Source organism: Aspergillus aculeatus (genome assembly GCF_001890905.1).
Source record: "Aspergillus aculeatus ATCC 16872 unplaced genomic scaffold ASPACscaffold_5, whole genome shotgun sequence".
NCBI classification, from domain to species: domain Eukaryota; kingdom Fungi; phylum Ascomycota; class Eurotiomycetes; order Eurotiales; family Aspergillaceae; genus Aspergillus; species Aspergillus aculeatus.
This window is the reverse complement of record NW_017962980.1, coordinates 581,651-598,229: the sequence shown is the minus strand read 5'-3', so window position 1 is coordinate 598,229 and position 16,579 is coordinate 581,651. Positions and strand designations below refer to the sequence as shown.

The window sequence follows — 16,579 nt, the reverse complement described above, 5'->3', positions numbered from 1 at the left end:
TGCCTGGCCTAGGAGTGTTCTCTCAGCGTGAATTTGCTTGCCTTAACTACAACGGATGAGTCGCGTTATGAATGAAAATTGCCATTAACAGGTTGAGAGCTTTATGGGTGGATTTGCAGTCTTCTCCTAAGCAGGAGTGAACCCACGTAGACCTTCCAAGCCTTGCCCAGCGGATTCCCCCTCCCGAACCATCAACACCGAAACTACCCCACGGCAGCAACCTCAGCACTCCCCCTCCAACGGCACCTCCGATCTCAACCCAATCTGCGTCTCCAGATGCTTCATGCGCACCGTATTCAACCCCGTGACATTCGAAATCACCGGCTTTGTACTCCGCCACCCAATCATCTTCTGCGCCAGGGGCGTCATACTCTCCACCACCGCCCGCGGCACGGTGACATGGGTCTCATACGGCGCCAGCTGACAGCTCCCGACCGACAGCAACAACAAGCGTCGATGATCGGGGTTCTCCGCGCCATGCGCCGCCCCGCCATGCTTCGTCGTTCGATACAGCACCAGCGCGTCCCCGGGCTTAAGCACCGCGCGGACCGTCTGCTCATCCTTCCCGCGTTGGCCCTTCGGCCACCGATGACTCCCCAGGATCACGCGCGTGGCGCCATTCGCCTCCGTGAACTCGTTCACCGCCGTGATGATACTGAACACCGGCGACGGGGCGTCGTCTGCCAGATACTGCAGGATCGGGTGCGTGCCGTGGTCGTTGTGCAGTTCCTGGGTCGGGTTGCCCGGCATCATCTCCATGGCCATGCCGTTGAGGAGCCAGTAGTCCCCGTGCGGCGCGAAGACTTCCTCGCAGAGGCTGTGCAGGACCGGGTTGTTGAGGATCTGATGCCGGAAGGTCGGGCATGTGGCGGTCAGGTCGTTCATCCATTTCGTCGTGGTGGGGACTGGCATTTGGTAGAATTCTTGGTTCATTTGCCCTCCCGTCGTCGTGGCGGAGCGGTGCGAGAGCTCTTGGTCAAATTTCTCGATCGTGTGGGCGGGAAGAAAGCCTTCGATTATGGCGGCGCCGTCATCGCAGACCGCTTGCCAGAGGGTTTGCGGTGGGGTGGTCGCGGGGAAGCGTCGGATTGGGGGTTTGTTGGGGGTTTCGGGGGATGACATGGTTGCTGTGGAAGGGTTGCTCGAGGCAGAGGTGAGGGGGCTGGGAGTGATTTCTTAGCTGTTTTTGAAGTAATAGCATGTATTAATGGTGGTGGGTGAGGATGTGCTGTGCCCTTTTGTACTCAACTATGACTCTATGGCTGCCGTGGAGAGTGATCGTGATCGCCACGCAAATGGCTCGGTGTCTTCATCACATACTCTGAACAGATACAGCAACCGGATGAAGGGGATCTTCCGACAATCAATGATGGGATGTATCTCATCAAAGCCCCTCTAGGAAGTAGCATGCTGCCTGCTCAATCGAAACCAAGGCAGCAAAGATATTGCCAATCGGTGGAGACATGTCTCTTCTCTGTGCGAGGCAAACTTGTGATATTGAACGCATGACCATGAATGCGGTCAATAGTTCAATAGTCACACTGCATGTTGCTGCATACTGTGCGTCATGCCTGTCTGGCCCAGAAGCCTCACTTTCGGTCACATCCGACCGGACATGCCGGAATCTACAATGTGGCACGGAACTATTGCCTGGACATGCATCAGAGAAGTGGCGATGTGATGGATTCAAGCTACGTTAGACTAATATTGGAAGAGTCACTACCAGCGGTGGGCAGCCTAGTCAGCGAGGCCGCAGTGTGATGATGAAAATGCATGGTATGTATTACATATGGGAAATGAACTAGGATGAATTCATGCCTTCAACGGCATTACCTCAGCTAAGATCTTCTGCTCATCCTTCTCCACCGCATCCCACGCCTTCTCGACAATTTCCTTCCGCTTCTCACTTCGGATGACCACCGACGCCGGGAAAGAAGGCACCTGATTGAAGGCCGATCCCCCGCCACGGGGCTGCATCAGCTCGTCCAAATCCAACTCCACCTTTTTGCCATTTTCATACGCATGGCCGAAGTCGTAGGCCCAGAAGAGGCGCGCAGTGTTGATGAACAAGTGCTCGCGGGCCAGATGTTGGCCGGGACATCCGCGCAGCCCAAAGCCGAAAATGACATGGGGCAGATTGGGGTTGTCAATCCAGCGCTGCGGACGGAACGTGAAAGGATCATCATAGACATTCTCGTCGTGGTCCATAGCCCACTGATTCAGCACCAGCGTCGCCCCCTTGGGCAGCAAGTAGCCGTTGTACTCAATATCACTGCTGATGGCGCGGGGCGCTCCCAGCGGCGAGAAGGCGTGCCATCGCAGCGCCTCGTAGACGAACGCCATCACCCAGGGAATGCGGTCTCTGTGCTCCCAGTCCGGCAGCCGGTCGGGACCAGCTACCGCATCAATCTCCCGTTGCAGGCGGCGCATCTCTTCGGGATGAAAGATGGCCGCCAGGACGATGATGCGAAGGATCTCGTACGGGGTCAGCGAAGCCTGGTAGGTCGAGCCGATGCAGAACGAAAGCTCCAGCTCGCTCATCCCCTTCGCCTCGGGCCGTGACACGTACTCCTTGGCCCAGTTCCACGCCGGCGTGCTAAGCCCATCCCGAAACCGCTTCACATAGATATTCGCCAGCCGCTCCCCAACATCGTCCAGCTGCTTGAGAAACTTGTCATTCCCCGGGAGGTACTTCAAGATGGGGAAGAACTCGCGCAGCATGGCGGTGCCCGCAAACATCGACTCGGAGATCCCGCCCAGTTGGGCCACCGCGCGGTCGATATCCAGGATCTCGGCCGTCTCCTCGGGAAAGCGGTGCCCGTAGGCGATGCCCAGGAACAGACTCGCGGCCTGCCGGCGCACGCATTCCGTAAAACGGTCTCCCTTGGTCAGCAGCTCATGCAGGAGCTGCTTAGACTCCAGGTCGTTGATGCCCCGGTACTTCACCGCCATGGTGGGCTTGAGCACGGCGCCGCGGAGGGCGCGGTGCGTCAGCCACTTCTCCCCGTAGGGAAGGGCCGGCGTGGTGAAGCCGTACAGCGCGCGCTCGAGCACGAGCAGCTGCGGGCGGCTGCTGAAGAGGGCATTGTGTTTTGCCAGGAAGGTCTCGACGATGTGGTGCGAGGAGACGACGATGGTGATGTTGCCCCCGTTGTTGACTGTCATGATCGGACCATATTGGTCGGACCATTGTTTGTAGACTTCCCATGCCTTTTGGCGGGGAGCTTGGTGAAGGTTTCCAATTATTGGGAGCCCTCGGGGGCCTGGAGGGAGGGGCAATTGGGACTTTTTGCCGGTTGGGGTCAGATGGTAGTAGGATAGGATGAGATAGATGGTGATGAGGAAGACGAGAGCCAGACCCGTTGGGGTCAACGCAGCAAGAAAGATTGACAGGGCCATTGTGAGATTGTGGGTGGTCTCGAGCTGGGTGGTGAGAATCACCCAGCGCAGCTGACAATTTTGAGATGAAGAGGAAGGTGAGAGGGAGGACAGAGGTGGGCGGGCGACTTTGCCTTTGCGGATTTGCGAGTGCACTGCATGAAGTCACCTGTCTCTGGAATTTAGCGGTGATGTAGGAGGAAAGTCGTCCACCAATATTTGCCAGAGCTGTCATTGTGATAGACCAACTTGATTCCTTGTGCTACAGCTACTGTTGCTGTTGCTCTTGCATGACGCACAGTGACTCCGCAGTTGTCGAAAGACTCGATATTCCATGATAAATCATCGTGGGTGCTTACTTGGGCTCAGATAATTATGCTGAAGTCCTCGATCTCCTCAGCCAGCCTCAGCCTCCACTGATGATCATTTCCGATTGTCTCAATGCAGATGACACATCACGTTCTCCTGTGCATCTTGTCATATCTTTCCAAGGAGACTATTGAGTTTGGCTGCAGATAATGCGGGGAACCTGGGATCATCATGTGGCCCTGGCCACCACCAAACTTGTTTGTTTAGGATGTTTATATGATCTCCACGGATGGAGGCAGCCTACGGTACACAAATAACTCCGTCTCCGCTGCATGATGGCAATAGCCCGGGTGATCGACAGCGATCGAGAACGATCGATTCAACCCAATCTCATCGAGTGTGTAATTTTCAATTCTCTAATACACACGCCTATCTGTTACCATTACGTCTGATGAAAGGATAAGTAGTTGTGGCTCACAGCAGAAACGAACAAGGACATACAGGCTGACAGACCCAAAAACTTGTTGCAAATCATATTCCCTGTTACACTACGCAAAATGACTGTCCTCGAAGAGTCTCCCCAACAGAGTCCGTTCGAGATCATGTCCAAGGAGCTGAATTTGAGGAGCGATGAGGAAAGGCTCTGGTGGGAGAAGACCGGGGTGATGCTGGCGAGAGTGCTGTCGTCGGCCAGCTACACCCGCGACGAGCAACTCCAATACCTCCAATTCTATGCCCAGGCTCTGCTCCCTCTTCTGGGCCCTTATCCGCAATCCTTCCGCAGCTCCATCACGCGCAGTGGCCTTCCCCTCGAGTTGAGCATCAACTATCAGCAACAGGAGAAGCCACTGGTGGTGCGTATTGGATTCGAGCCGCTCAACGCCCTCTCCGGCACTCCCACAGACCCTTTCAATTGCCTCCCCGCTTCAGAGCTCCTGTCCTCGCTCGCCCCACTGCGGATCCCGGGCTATGACGAACAGATCTGGCACCAAGTCATCCAGGACCACACGGTGAGCCAGGCTGAGCGGGAAGCTTTGCAGGGCGTCGACCTTGAGGCGGGCTACATCCGCTCACAGACCGCGTTCGGCTTCGACCTGACGAGGGAGGGCAAGGTCGCGGTGAAAGGCTACAGCTTCCCCGCCTTGAAGTGCAAAGTCACCGGCCAGTCCATGGCCCAGCTGATGGCCACCTCGATCGCCAACCTGACCCCTCTCATCGACTGCTCCCCGGCGTTCGCTACGGTGGACGCCTACCTGCGGGAGGTTGGCTACGACGACCGGTCATTTTTCTCCTGGGACTTTGTCGACCCGGCCCGCTCGCGCCTGAAGCTCTACACCGGCTCCAACAGCGTGACGTGGGAGAAGCTGGCCGAAGTCTGGACCCTGGGCGACCGCGTCCAGTCCTCGACGGTGGCCCGCGGGCTGGAATACCTGCGGCAGCTGTGGGATCGGATGCAGCTGGCGGCCGGCGAGCGGGATATCGTGGTAGCCTTCGATGACCAGCAGAGCACCTCCAAGGCCACTCCGTTGCTCTGGAACTACGAGATGCGCGCGGGCGACCCCACCCCGCTGACCAAGTTGTACTTCCCCGTGCATGGGGAGAGCGACTGGAAGGTGATCACGGCGGTGGCCGACTTTTTGTGTCACATTGGGCTGGAGCGCCATGGTAAGGGGTATGTGGAGAAGGTCAAGTCGTACTAGTAAGTGTTTCCAATGCTTGCCTCGAGTGTCTCAACTAACTGTTGGTTTAATCCCAAGTCCGGGCATTGATCTCACTACAACTGATCGGTTTACCTCGTGGGTTTCGTTTGCCTACACGGAGAAGACTGGGGTGTATCTGAGTACTTATTACCATTCTTCCACGGATAATCCTTGGAAGATAACGGTCGAAGAGGAGGAACAGGCTTAAACTCTAGAAAGCTGTTTCGTCAGTCGGATGGTGTCAACATATTCAATCGATCGATAGCCTTTCCAAATCAACTTAACCTGTAATCCACGGACCTTCCAGTAAATCAATCACATACTCTTTCTTGCATTCTTCAACATAATGTATTTGTTTCAAACTGACTCCAACAGTGAGAAGAGAACTACAAACCCCCCTCTCATACCAAGTAACTCACAACTCTACTCAGAAATCCTCAACCTCTGCACATCCAACGGCTCCACCACCGTCTCCGCCTCCGCACCGGCGCCCGCGTCGTCCGCCTCGTCCGGCCCCCAAAGCTCCTCGACCAGCTGCATGGTGCGCGCATGCTCCCGATCCGCGCTCGCCTCCCCGAGCAGAAACCACTGCACGCACAGCGCCTCGCCTGAGGGCAGCAGCTCCTTGTAGATCTTGCCGCGGCGCCCGACGTGCACCTCGCCGATGAGCGGCTTGAGGCGCGGGTCGCTCTCGCGCAGGCGCCGGAACTGTCGCGTCAGCTCGTCCCTGTACATGTTCCAGTTCGGGGTGAAGGTCGGGTCGTTGCGGCCGGCCTCGGCGTCGATGAGCCACACGTACTGCTCGTGCGGGTGGTGGCGCCGGGGGATGATTACCCGGGAAGGTTGGGGGAGTCTTACCATTTTTCTTTTTGCTTGTGGGTGCTTGGTTAGGTCTAGGGTTGGGGTTGGGATTGAAGTGTTATTGGGAAGGTTTAGGTAAGTTTGTTTGTTATGGTGGTAGTGTTGGTCGGGGTGGGTTTGGTGGGGTTTTATATCGGTGTGCCAGTGGCCGTCGGGGTGGTAGAGCGGGGGTTTGGGTTTTTTGTTCTTTGAGTGTTGTATATGTTGTTTGCGATATGATAAAATGCTTACAGGAGGTTGTCATTTCTTGATTGTCTATTGTTCTTGCTGTGATAAACGTGAATATCTGTAAAGGACCTGGTTGAGATTGCTTGCATGAAAGGTTATGAGGTGATTTTCTCAAAAGACCTATAGGTGTTGTAAGGATGAGCAGCTCTTCATTTTGGGCTATAGAAGCTGTTAGCTCTTAGGAAGCCTCACGCGAACCGATGGTCGTATTATAGTATGTTGTGAAGATTCGGGTAGGATAGGTGGTTTGCATCATTGTGATTGAGTCTATGATTGTCATAGGTGTAATTAACCTCGCCTGACCATGTACCTTAGTCGATTACTTTGAGCATTTGGAAGCCATGCCGACACGCGGGAGCTCTTCTGGTAGGAAAGATCTTGATGAATACAAAGAACATTCTTCCAAATTGCGTCTATGATACTTCGAATTAAATGCTGGTCAGAGCGATCCGTACTGTATATGTTGAGGTATTCAGCGGCAGGGCTATGCCCACCGGTAGTGCTGTATGGGCAGTACAGTACGGTAGCAGAAGCATGTATAATACCATGGGGTGTGCTCTCCGCTCCGCCTTCCGGCTCTCTCTTCCTCCTTTCCCCGCTTTCACTTCCTATTTACTATCATACTCCATCCGATATTGCCCATCACTAGGAATGTTGCAAGGCACATATTCCTGACCATTTCGCACCGCTTCTGCCACTTTTGAGAACTCCTTCAAAGCGTAGTCCTGGCAGTCGTGGTCCAGAATCCACGCAGGGTGCGGTGGCTTCACCATCGTCGGGTCCTGCCGCAACGCGTCGAAGTCGACATGATTCATCACAAATTGCAACACCGCCAGGCCACCTTGCTGGACGATCTGAGCACGCTGGTATCGAATCTTCTCCGTTACTGACAGCGCCAACGGTACATTCTTTTTCCCCGCCAAGTCAAGGGCGATCGCAAGTGTGGCGGCGTCTTCAATAGCCTGGGTACCTCCCTGTCCGCTGGACGGGAGCGCCGCGTGCGCCGCATCACCGACCACGATCATCCGGCGCCTGGGAGACAACCAGGTAGTCAAAGGAGTGCGAATGGCTAGCTTCTCCGAGATGAACCGGCCACTCATCACCCCTTTGATTACCGCCTCGAGCTGGTCTCGTACTTCCCAACCATTCATGCACTGCAGAATCTGGTTCATTGTTTCATCGTCGTTCTGGGGCGCAGTACTGGCGGCCTGTAGATGCAGCATCATGTCAATGGGGTTCCCGAGACTGGTTGTAATCAGATGAGACGCCTACCTTATGCGAGCAGTACCAGAAGAGTTCATTGTCCTTCTTCTTGGTCGTGATTCCGAAGTGGACTCCGGGTCCAAGCCATCCATAGATGCAGTCCTCGGATCTCGATTCTTCCTCACTGAGAATCCAACTCAGACTCGGATTGCGAGCCGCTACCTGAGCATCCAGGTACCCTCGAGAAGCCGCGTAGTCGGTCTCCTGCAGGTTCATCTGCTGGCCGGTGATGCTCAGTCGACCGTGGCTGTGGATTCCTTCTGCACAGACGACACAGTCGGCCGAAATTCGTCTCCCATCTACTTCAATTCCAGCCTCGTCTTCTGTCTCCCAGTACTTGGTGACTTCAGAGCCCAAGGCGATGGGAATACCAATGCTCTGGGCGTACTGGTGCATGGCGTATACTAGTGCTCCACGGTTGACTGTATAACCGTGGCCCTCATTGTATCCATGGAGCTCGAACGTGCCATAACAATAGCCAGTGTAATCAAACACTTTGGCTCTGTTGGTTTGGAACTCCAACGGGCGGATTAGTTTGTGGAAGGCACCATCTCCCCATTTGGCAGTCACTCGAGCTCCGTTGGAGCCAATGCTGATTCCGTCTCCTTCTGTTAAATGTTATTAGTGGTTGAGTTGAAGAACAAGCGATTAGCCTCGGGTCACATCGTTGACTCAGCTACTAACCCATCTGTTTCAGCTCCTCATACTTTTCAAAAACCATAACGTTATGTCCCTTGCCATGACATTCAATAGCAACACTCAGCCCTGCAATCCCGAGACCGACAATGATCACTGTCAATTTGTTCAAGTCATTTTGCGCCATGCTCTCGAATGTCATGGTTGCTATCTCGTAATGTGAAGCAAATGATGTCAAAAACTTGTGGTCGAGCGAATTGATGTGGGCGCTCTTGCACCCCCAGATCGGCGGTGTCACCTTTATGACTATCACGAATCCACCCTTTGCATGAGAAAGGAAAAAGAATCCTTCAGTGTAATGAGATCAAGGTAAGACAATCAGCTCGTTTGAAAAATACAGAAACATGCATAATGTGGGACAGGTGGTATCAATGGTGTATTACATTGCGATTTCCGTATCGAGTAAAGATCTACGTCTTTCATCTCGATATGGTTACGATGATGGAGAAATTGGAGAGGTGATCGACAATATGCCCCATGTGCAGCATTCAGCTGCACAAACTCATCAGCCTTCTGTGACATCCAAGGCATGAGCTGTCATCTAGGTGCAAATCACAGCATGTCACATAAACCCAATGCGGAAATGCGGCGGCGGTAGAAGGCAAAGTGATGAAGTATGGTGTTGTCATAGCTTCCTCCACCTGGCTTCAGCTGCGCCATACGACACTATGGAATCATGCCGGGCCTGGGCGCGCCTTGTGTGATCTTAAGGGGCTTTTGCATTCTATGGATGATGATCAACTTAGGCCACAGAGTTTCTTTCCTCTACTGAGGGCATGAGCTCAATAGCAAATACTTTAAATCTCCAAATCTTTGTCGCCGGAAAGGCAAGCCGCAAGGTAGCAGAGGAGGTGCGCACGCAAGATGAGTTCCCCTGACATTGATTCGTGCCTCTTTCCGTGCATCGCCTCTTCTACTAGTTTATTACCCGATGAGGCAATCGTGTTTTGGGATAAGTTTGAATGGGAGGTCACAATTTCTGACGGCTCGTTGCTTCAGAGCCTCATGCATTCGTGGGCCATTGTGCTAGCCAAATATATAGACTCTGATACACTTCGCTTCGGGGCCTTGTCTGGTTCTACGGGCAAGCAGACTTGCGATGACATATCGGTCGAAGAATATGAAGCTTATGTAAATTCTGCCGGGCACTTGTCAGACGCTGTCTCCCTCATACGCCGGAAGAAATGTCGAACCCATGAATGGAATTGCAGGGACCGGATCAACACATGCGTCGCGACTGACTTACACTCGGGCTGGCTGAATGATTGGAAAAGCTCTGTAAGTGCTACCAGCCTCAACAGAACTCGCACCTCGAAGACCCAGTCTGACATGTTGTAGTCTAATCATAGCATTCAACTCTTGCTGGCGGCAACACAGCAAGAATGGCCGTGCATCTCCTTGTATGGTAAGGCGGGCCTCGTTGACAGATCTTCAATCCGATATTTGAGCACCGTGTTGCAGCATATCCTTCAATCTACCTTGGAGCGTCCGCAAGAGCTGCTGCAGAGCTTCACTCTGACTCCTGACAATCATTATCGTCAGATCCGTGACTGGAACAAACACATCCTCGAAGAGCCGTTTGCCCAATGTATCCACGACATTATCCAGGACAAATGCATCGAAAGTCCAGATGCAGAGGCTGTAAATGCCTGGGACGGTGCAATGAATTACGCCTCCTTGAGTCAGGAATCAGCCAAGGTTATGAAACTTTTGCGCCGACAAGGTGCGGGACCGGAGGCAATTGTTCCTTTGCTTTTCGAGAAGAGCAAATGGACTATTGTGGCCATGCTCGGAGTTCTCAAGGCCGGAGCAGCTTTTGTTTTGCTGGAACCGTCCCATCCTCTGGAGCGTCTGCAAAGCATTTGCCAAGATGTCAGCGCTCAAGTTCTCCTAACCTCTGAGCTTCACAAGAATGTGGGGTTGCAGCTCGCCGACAACGTCATCTCAGTACCCAGTGATATTGAGAACGGAGCCCTATGTCGTGGCAAAGTCTCTCCGTCTCAGGTCCAGGCTAAGCCAGGTAACGCAGCGTATGTTGCCTTCACTTCCGGGTCCACAGGAAAACCGAAAGGGGTAGTTGTCGAACATGGTTCGTTCTGTACCAATGCGATGGTCAGTTCTGAAGCGCAAAATCTCAACGGATCCTCCCGCGTGCTTCAATTTGCCTCCTATGCCTTTGACGTCAGCATTCATGAAAGCCTGGTGCCCCTCATGCTTGGAGGATGTGTCTGCATTCCCTCGGCTTCCGATAGGGTCGATCGTCTCGAATACACTATTCTCCAGCTTCGGGTCAACTGGATGGAGCTGACCCCATCCGTCGCTCGACTCCTGAGCCCACAGCAGATCCCCGCCGTCAAGACACTGGTCGTCGGTGGCGAGTCCATTTCTCCGTCGGAAGTCGCCCGTTGGGCGCCGTATCTCCGCCTCGCCGTTGCCTATGGCCCTGCGGAATGTACAGTGGTATCGCTCGTGCATCCCAACTTCACCAAAGCTGCTGACCCCTTTTCGATCGGTTGGGCCTGTGGGGGTTCAGTCTGGGTTGTCGAACCTGAGGATCACAACAAATTGGTCCCTATTGGTGCTGTGGGCGAATTGGTTATCGGGGGGCCCATTGTAAGCAGGGGATACTTGCATCGACCCGAACAAACGGCCGCTGCCTTCATTCAGGATCCTCATTGGCACAGAACAAAGAACAGCCGGTTCTACAAGACTGGAGACTTGGTGCGCCAAAGGACCGACGGGAGTGTGTCCTTCCTAGGACGCAAAGATACCCAAGTCAAATTGCGAGGGCAACGAATTGAACTCGGGGAGATCGAACACCAGGCTGCCGAATTCTTTCCAGGTGCTGCAATAGCTGTGGAGGTTGGCAAGCTTTATCATGGAAATTCGAGCTTGGTTATGTTTGTGGAGTGGAGCTCATCGAAGCAAGAAAAGAGATGCAAGGACAAAGACAGCTGTCGGGTGACTCATAAGGAATGCCATCGATTTTGGCCAAGGGCGCTTCGAGCTAAAACAGGCCTTGCACAAATACTCCCGTCTTACATGGTCCCGGATTTGATGATGCCATTGTGCGCCATTCCTCTCTCCCCCACTGGCAAAGTGGACAGGAAGGCGTTGCGATCGATGATTTCTAGCTGGTCTAGGGAAGAGATCAGAAAACACCAGCCTACAGCGTCTTCCTTATCCTCCAAGGAAAGGCATCACGATCCTGCTGCGCCAGAAGCCACCCAACAAATGATCGAGATGGTTGCTCGCGTTCTCTCGCTTAATGAGAGTGACATTAATGAACACGATAACTTTTTTCAGCTTGGTGGTGATTCAATATCTGCCATGATGCTCGCGCAAGAATCCGAGAGTATACCATCTCTGCATTTCACCGTCGCGGATATTTTCCAATCCGTCGATATCTCTGAGCTAGCACGACGGGCACATACTAATACTCTTGAGAAAAACCCCAGGGAATGCAGTATACCAAACCATATTCTGCCGTTCTCGCTCTTGAGCCCAGGGAAGGTGGACGCTTATATCCAGATTGCAGCGGAGCACAGTGGTGTGGATGCATCACAAATTGAGGATATATATCCATGCTCGCCTCTTCAGGAGCGCCTGATGGCCAGAACTGCCAAGCAGCCAGGCGCTTTTCAAGGGCGTTTCACTTTCAAGTTGTCCCGAGGCCTTAACAAGGACCGGCTACGATGGGCATGGAACCGTGCGGCAAATTCTCTTCCAATTTTGCGGACGAGGATTATCCACGCATGGCAATTAGGCGCCGAAAACCTTCTTCAGGTTGTAGTTCGGGACAAGGATATTGAATGGATTGAGGCAGGAACACGAAGCGGAAGTGAAGTAAAGAGATCTATGTCATTTGGCTCCCCACTGATCTATCTGGTTGCTTCGCGTGCGAGGCCCAATCCTACGTTGACTGTCGTCATTCATCATTCGTTGTTCGATCTGGTCGTCTTCCAGCAGATTCTCACGACGGTTGAAACTGCATATCGAGGAGAGGCTCTTCTCTCGCAACCATTCGTACCCTTTATCAAGTATCTCGGAGATCTGAATGTACCTCAAGCGTCCGATTTCTGGAAGAGGGAATTCGCCGGCCTCAACGCACTCCCGCTCCTTTCCAACAAGAACTCTACACGCTCGAAGCATCCGGCTATCAGCTGGACTCGCAGACGATCTCGTCTCCCCGATCCTAGCCAATTGGGAACTACAACGACGTCGCTGATTCGCTTAGCGTGGGCAATGGTACTTTCTCAGTACACCGGCTCCTCGGACGTTGTCTTCGGCGTCACTGTCATGGGTCGCAGCATGCCTGGCACTGTTGACGTGAAGGGCCCTACCATTGCAACGTATCCTCTTCGATTCACACTTCACGGTGACCGCAGTGTCAGTAGAACATTAAGGTGTATTCATGATTGGGCCATGAGCATTGCGCCCTTTGAGCAGACTGGGATACAACGAATCAGACAGTGTGGTCGTGAGGCTGCTATCGCCTGCGAGTTCCAGAGCATGCTGATCGTTCAACCACCATTAGAAAAGACACCTCTGGGCAGGAAGGGTACATCGCAGTTGATGACACTGGATGAGACCGGAGCTTGGAAGCGCAAGTCGTACACCAGCTTCAGCACTCAAGCCCTGAGTGTCGTCTGTGAGCCTAGCGCTGATAATTTGGAAACGACGGCCTATTTCGACCGAAATCTCATTAAGTCGCACCAGGCCACAGATATGTTGAGAAGTATGAACCGTATACTTCGCCTTCTTGTACGGTATCCTGATGCCCCACTGAGGAGGCTTCTCAAGAAATGTCCACCGACATGCGCTCTTACCGACAATCGTCACGAAAGCGTCTCCTTGGCCTGTCTAGAAAAAGCAGCTTCTGGATACCTTGGACCCGGCATTCCCGTGATTGCCGACTGGATTACGCCCCGGGCATCTCAAGTCCCTAGTCTCGCACTTTTCGTAGGGGTCGTGAGTTCAGATACATTATCAGATGATTGCCCAGTCCTGGGAAAGGTGGAAGAGCCGCTGCGCACTCGAATAATTCAGCTTATGCGTGAGCTACAAGAGCGGCTTCTTGGGAAAACTGTGCGTTGTTGTTGTGTGCCCGTTTCCCTTCGGTATAAGCCGTCCGTGACTCGTCTCCTTCTCGATCGAGCTAGTGCACTAGAAGCTGCCGCCAAGCTCACCTGGGCAAGCTTAATTTCATGGCAATCTTCACAGAACTCCATTGCTAGCGAGGACTTGCTGCCCGTCGAGGAAGGGTTAAGACGCGCGTTAGCGACAGTGCTACAGCTGAAGCCCAGAGAGATTGGTGTTGAAGATGATTTGGTTTCCCTTGGGTGCGATTCCCTTGTCGTCATGCAGTTCGCTGCCCAGTGCAATCTGGACGGTATCCAGGTGACGGTCGCGGACATTTTCCAGGCCAAGTCGCTCAGATCCCTAGCTCTAATTGTCAAGGGCCGGCCAGTGCAAGATTTTCAATCCAAGGCCTTAGCAAGGTTCTCCTTATTGAAGCCGACGCATGAGAGCCAAAAGTCCTTCGAGCAAGACATATTTACGACCGTCGACAGTGGCGAGTTGGGAAAAGCGATCGAAGATGCATTTCCGTGCACCCCGTCGCATCTGGGACTTCTTTCTGAATTGGGAAATTGTCAATCGCATACGGTCTGGGAGGTCGGGGGCCCTGATGAGCGGATCAACCCTAAGCATCTAGCCGAATCTTGGTCGAAGCTTGTTGAGCACCATGCAGCACTGCGGACCCTCTTGCTGCCCAGTCTGTCGAATCCAGCCCGGATGTACCATGTCGTGCTAAAGAAGTCCCTTGATGCCGTCGAGATCTTGACCGACATCGATGGTGCCAGTATACTGGAGATTGCAAGGCGGCCTCGTTTATCGAGCTGCAATAGAGAAGGACTTCCATACAAGTTCACAGTCTTCCAGAGCACAAGCGGGAGGGTGCTCTGCAAGCTCGAGGGGAGGTATGCTTTCCTTGATGCAACCTCGGTCATTATTCTCTTGACCGATCTTCGAAGGTCTTTACAAGGCATTCCGCTATCGGGTTCAACAGTCAATTCCTACTCTTCATGGGTATCGTATCAGCAGAGCTGGGCTAAGGACTCCTCAAATCTGCAATTCTGGGATCAGTATCTGGCCAATCTCCACCCATGTATCTTGACCGGTGCGGTTGCGCATGACCGCAGCGCGGTGCTCCCACACAGCCAAAATCATGAGAGGAAAGTTGCTGAGAACGGATGCTGTCGACAGATGCGATCCCACCACCAAACGCTTGTTCAAGACAGCCGCCCCCTGCGTGGATGGTGCGACCAAAGGGGAGTAACATTCACCAATGTGATACAGGTTGCTTGGGCGCTTGTGCTCAGCGAACAAACGGGCCGAGAGGACGTCTGCTTTGGAGCTCTAGTCTCCGGCCGCGATGCACCCGTACCTCACATCGGAAACATGCTGGGATCGCTCTTCAATGTCCTCGCCTGTCGGATTACGGTGCAATCAGAACCCGACCATCATGTTCTTAATCATGTCCTGCAGGCTAATCACCGCTCAATAAGAGAGCGGGCGTCCCACCAATTCTGTTCTCTGAGCGAAGTCACACGCCGGGTCCTTGGCAAGAAGGAGTTCGGAGCGCCCTCGTCCCTGTTCAACACCTGCCTATCGGTTGAGCAGCCGCTTACCGATCAAACGGGGCCAATGGATGGGTTCTTCAGGGTGCTGGAAACAGTTGAAGAGACTGAGGTAAGAATACCCCACACCCTTGTCCTAGTCGAGCTGCGTCTTTCGCAATTGGATTCAGCTTTGCTAACATTGTTTGGGGTGCCAGTATGACATGGTCGTCGCCGCCACAGTGCTGTCTGATCGGATTGAGGCTCAGTTGATGTTCTGGGATAGCTTTTGTGATGCCTCTCGTGCTGCAGACCTTGGACAGGCCTTGGCTCGGGCAGTTGAGCGGATCATGGCTTGTGATAAGATGGAGGTTGGTGCTTAGTATATGTATGAATGATAATCAGTTTGGGCGTAACTTTGAGGTCGTTTGATGAAGTAAGGGTTGGTTCATTGATTTTTGTTTATTTTTTTGATTATAATGAGCTTGTATATCCTATGGGGTTATACCCGGGGGTTGTGGTTCTGGGATGTGTAACACAGGTTGAGCTCTGGAAGCAAGCGGTCAGGAGAGTTTCAGTCAGGTCAGCCTACCACACGAGCAGTAAACAATTATACGGAGTGCAATACCATTGTTCAGATATGGCACCTAGGGAGAAGGCGGTCGACCAAGCGGACATGGCTTCTTGACCCCTCTGGCCGATTCTGCCGGCAGAGTCCCGCCCCGTGGAAAGGGGAAGGAAGGTGTGGTTGCAGATCAGCTGTGCTGCTTTTTCGGGTCGCGTGGAACGAAAACTGCTTAATAAGCAGTTTGATCATGTGACTTCCAAGCGACCCGGTTACCCACACAAACAGAAAATTTCATTCCACATCACCTTTTTCAGTACACTTACACACCACACCTCCCACCACCAATCATTTCCCTCTTCTTCCCCACATCCGCAACCATGGCTCAACTGAGCGAAAATGTAAGTATAACTGCTTATTAAGGTCTTATTTATTGCTTATTATCATTTGTATGATAAAAAAGTGATTCCAAAGTGATTTTTTTGATGAAAAACTGATAAATTTCGAATGAAATAGTCCTGGTACGTGTGGTACTTGCGTGAAGTCGAAGCCGGGCACCTCAAGTTGCCTGAGTTTGATACCGTGAGTTTCTAACTACTTTCTAACTACTTGACAAGTGCTTGCTAACTGCTTAGAATGCGGGTGGTGAGGTTCAGATTCATTACGGTGAGGTCTACTGTCGCGTGGATGAATGCGGCAAGCGCAAGGTAAGTACTTTCCAACTGCTTATACAGTACTATACTAACTACTTTTCAACTACTTCAGAAGCGGTTCTTCAGTACAAACAATCTGCGCTCGCATGTGCGGTCCCATGACGGTGTGATCTTGGGCAAGGATGATAAAGGAGGCCGGGTCAGCCAGGGCGAGGTGGATTCGGCTGGTGGTAAGTGCTTATCAACTGCTTGACAGGTACTTCAGAACTGCTTGCTAATTGCTTAGCCCGGTACAAAAGCCTTTCG

At 52.9% G+C, this 16,579-nt stretch overlaps 5 protein-coding genes across 5 annotated transcripts; 2 read left to right on the top strand and 3 right to left on the bottom strand.

Moving 5' to 3' along the window:
- Window positions 1–90: 90 nt before the first annotated feature.
- ftmF (2-oxoglutarate dependent dioxygenase ftmF) lies at window positions 91–1,329 on the bottom strand. Its single transcript, XM_020204876.1, has one exon. It carries the CDS (start codon window positions 1,120–1,122, stop codon window positions 223–225), a length of 900 nt encoding a protein of 299 aa, XP_020057671.1. The 5' UTR covers window positions 1,123–1,329; the 3' UTR covers window positions 91–222.
- A 66-nt stretch (window positions 1,330–1,395) lies between these two features.
- ftmE (cytochrome P450 monooxygenase ftmE) lies at window positions 1,396–3,575 on the bottom strand. Its single transcript, XM_020204875.1, has one exon. The coding sequence runs from the start codon at window positions 3,397–3,399 to the stop codon at window positions 1,813–1,815; it is 1,587 nt and encodes a 528-aa protein (XP_020057670.1). The 5' UTR covers window positions 3,400–3,575; the 3' UTR covers window positions 1,396–1,812.
- A 714-nt stretch (window positions 3,576–4,289) lies between these two features.
- ASPACDRAFT_26742 (uncharacterized protein) lies at window positions 4,290–5,595 on the top strand (the record flags this gene model as incomplete). Its single annotated transcript, XM_020199445.1, has 2 exons — window positions 4,290–5,386; window positions 5,445–5,595. 2 exons carry the CDS (start codon window positions 4,290–4,292, stop codon window positions 5,593–5,595), a joined length of 1,248 nt encoding a protein of 415 aa, XP_020057669.1.
- A 1,276-nt stretch (window positions 5,596–6,871) lies between these two features.
- On the bottom strand, window positions 6,872–8,697 carry ASPACDRAFT_115979 (FAD-dependent oxidoreductase). The gene is made up of 3 exons (XM_020195951.1): window positions 8,424–8,697; window positions 7,749–8,347; window positions 6,872–7,684 (listed from the first exon to the last, which is right to left on the bottom strand). Exons 1-3 carry the CDS (start codon window positions 8,575–8,577, stop codon window positions 7,085–7,087), a joined length of 1,353 nt encoding a protein of 450 aa, XP_020057668.1. The 5' UTR covers window positions 8,578–8,697; the 3' UTR covers window positions 6,872–7,084.
- A 534-nt stretch (window positions 8,698–9,231) lies between these two features.
- ASPACDRAFT_115976 (uncharacterized protein) lies at window positions 9,232–15,678 on the top strand. The gene is made up of 3 exons (XM_020195950.1): window positions 9,232–9,713; window positions 9,774–15,188; window positions 15,274–15,678. Exons 1-3 carry the CDS (start codon window positions 9,300–9,302, stop codon window positions 15,436–15,438), a joined length of 5,994 nt encoding a protein of 1,997 aa, XP_020057667.1. The 5' UTR covers window positions 9,232–9,299; the 3' UTR covers window positions 15,439–15,678.
- The last annotated feature ends 901 nt before the right edge of the window (window positions 15,679–16,579 follow it).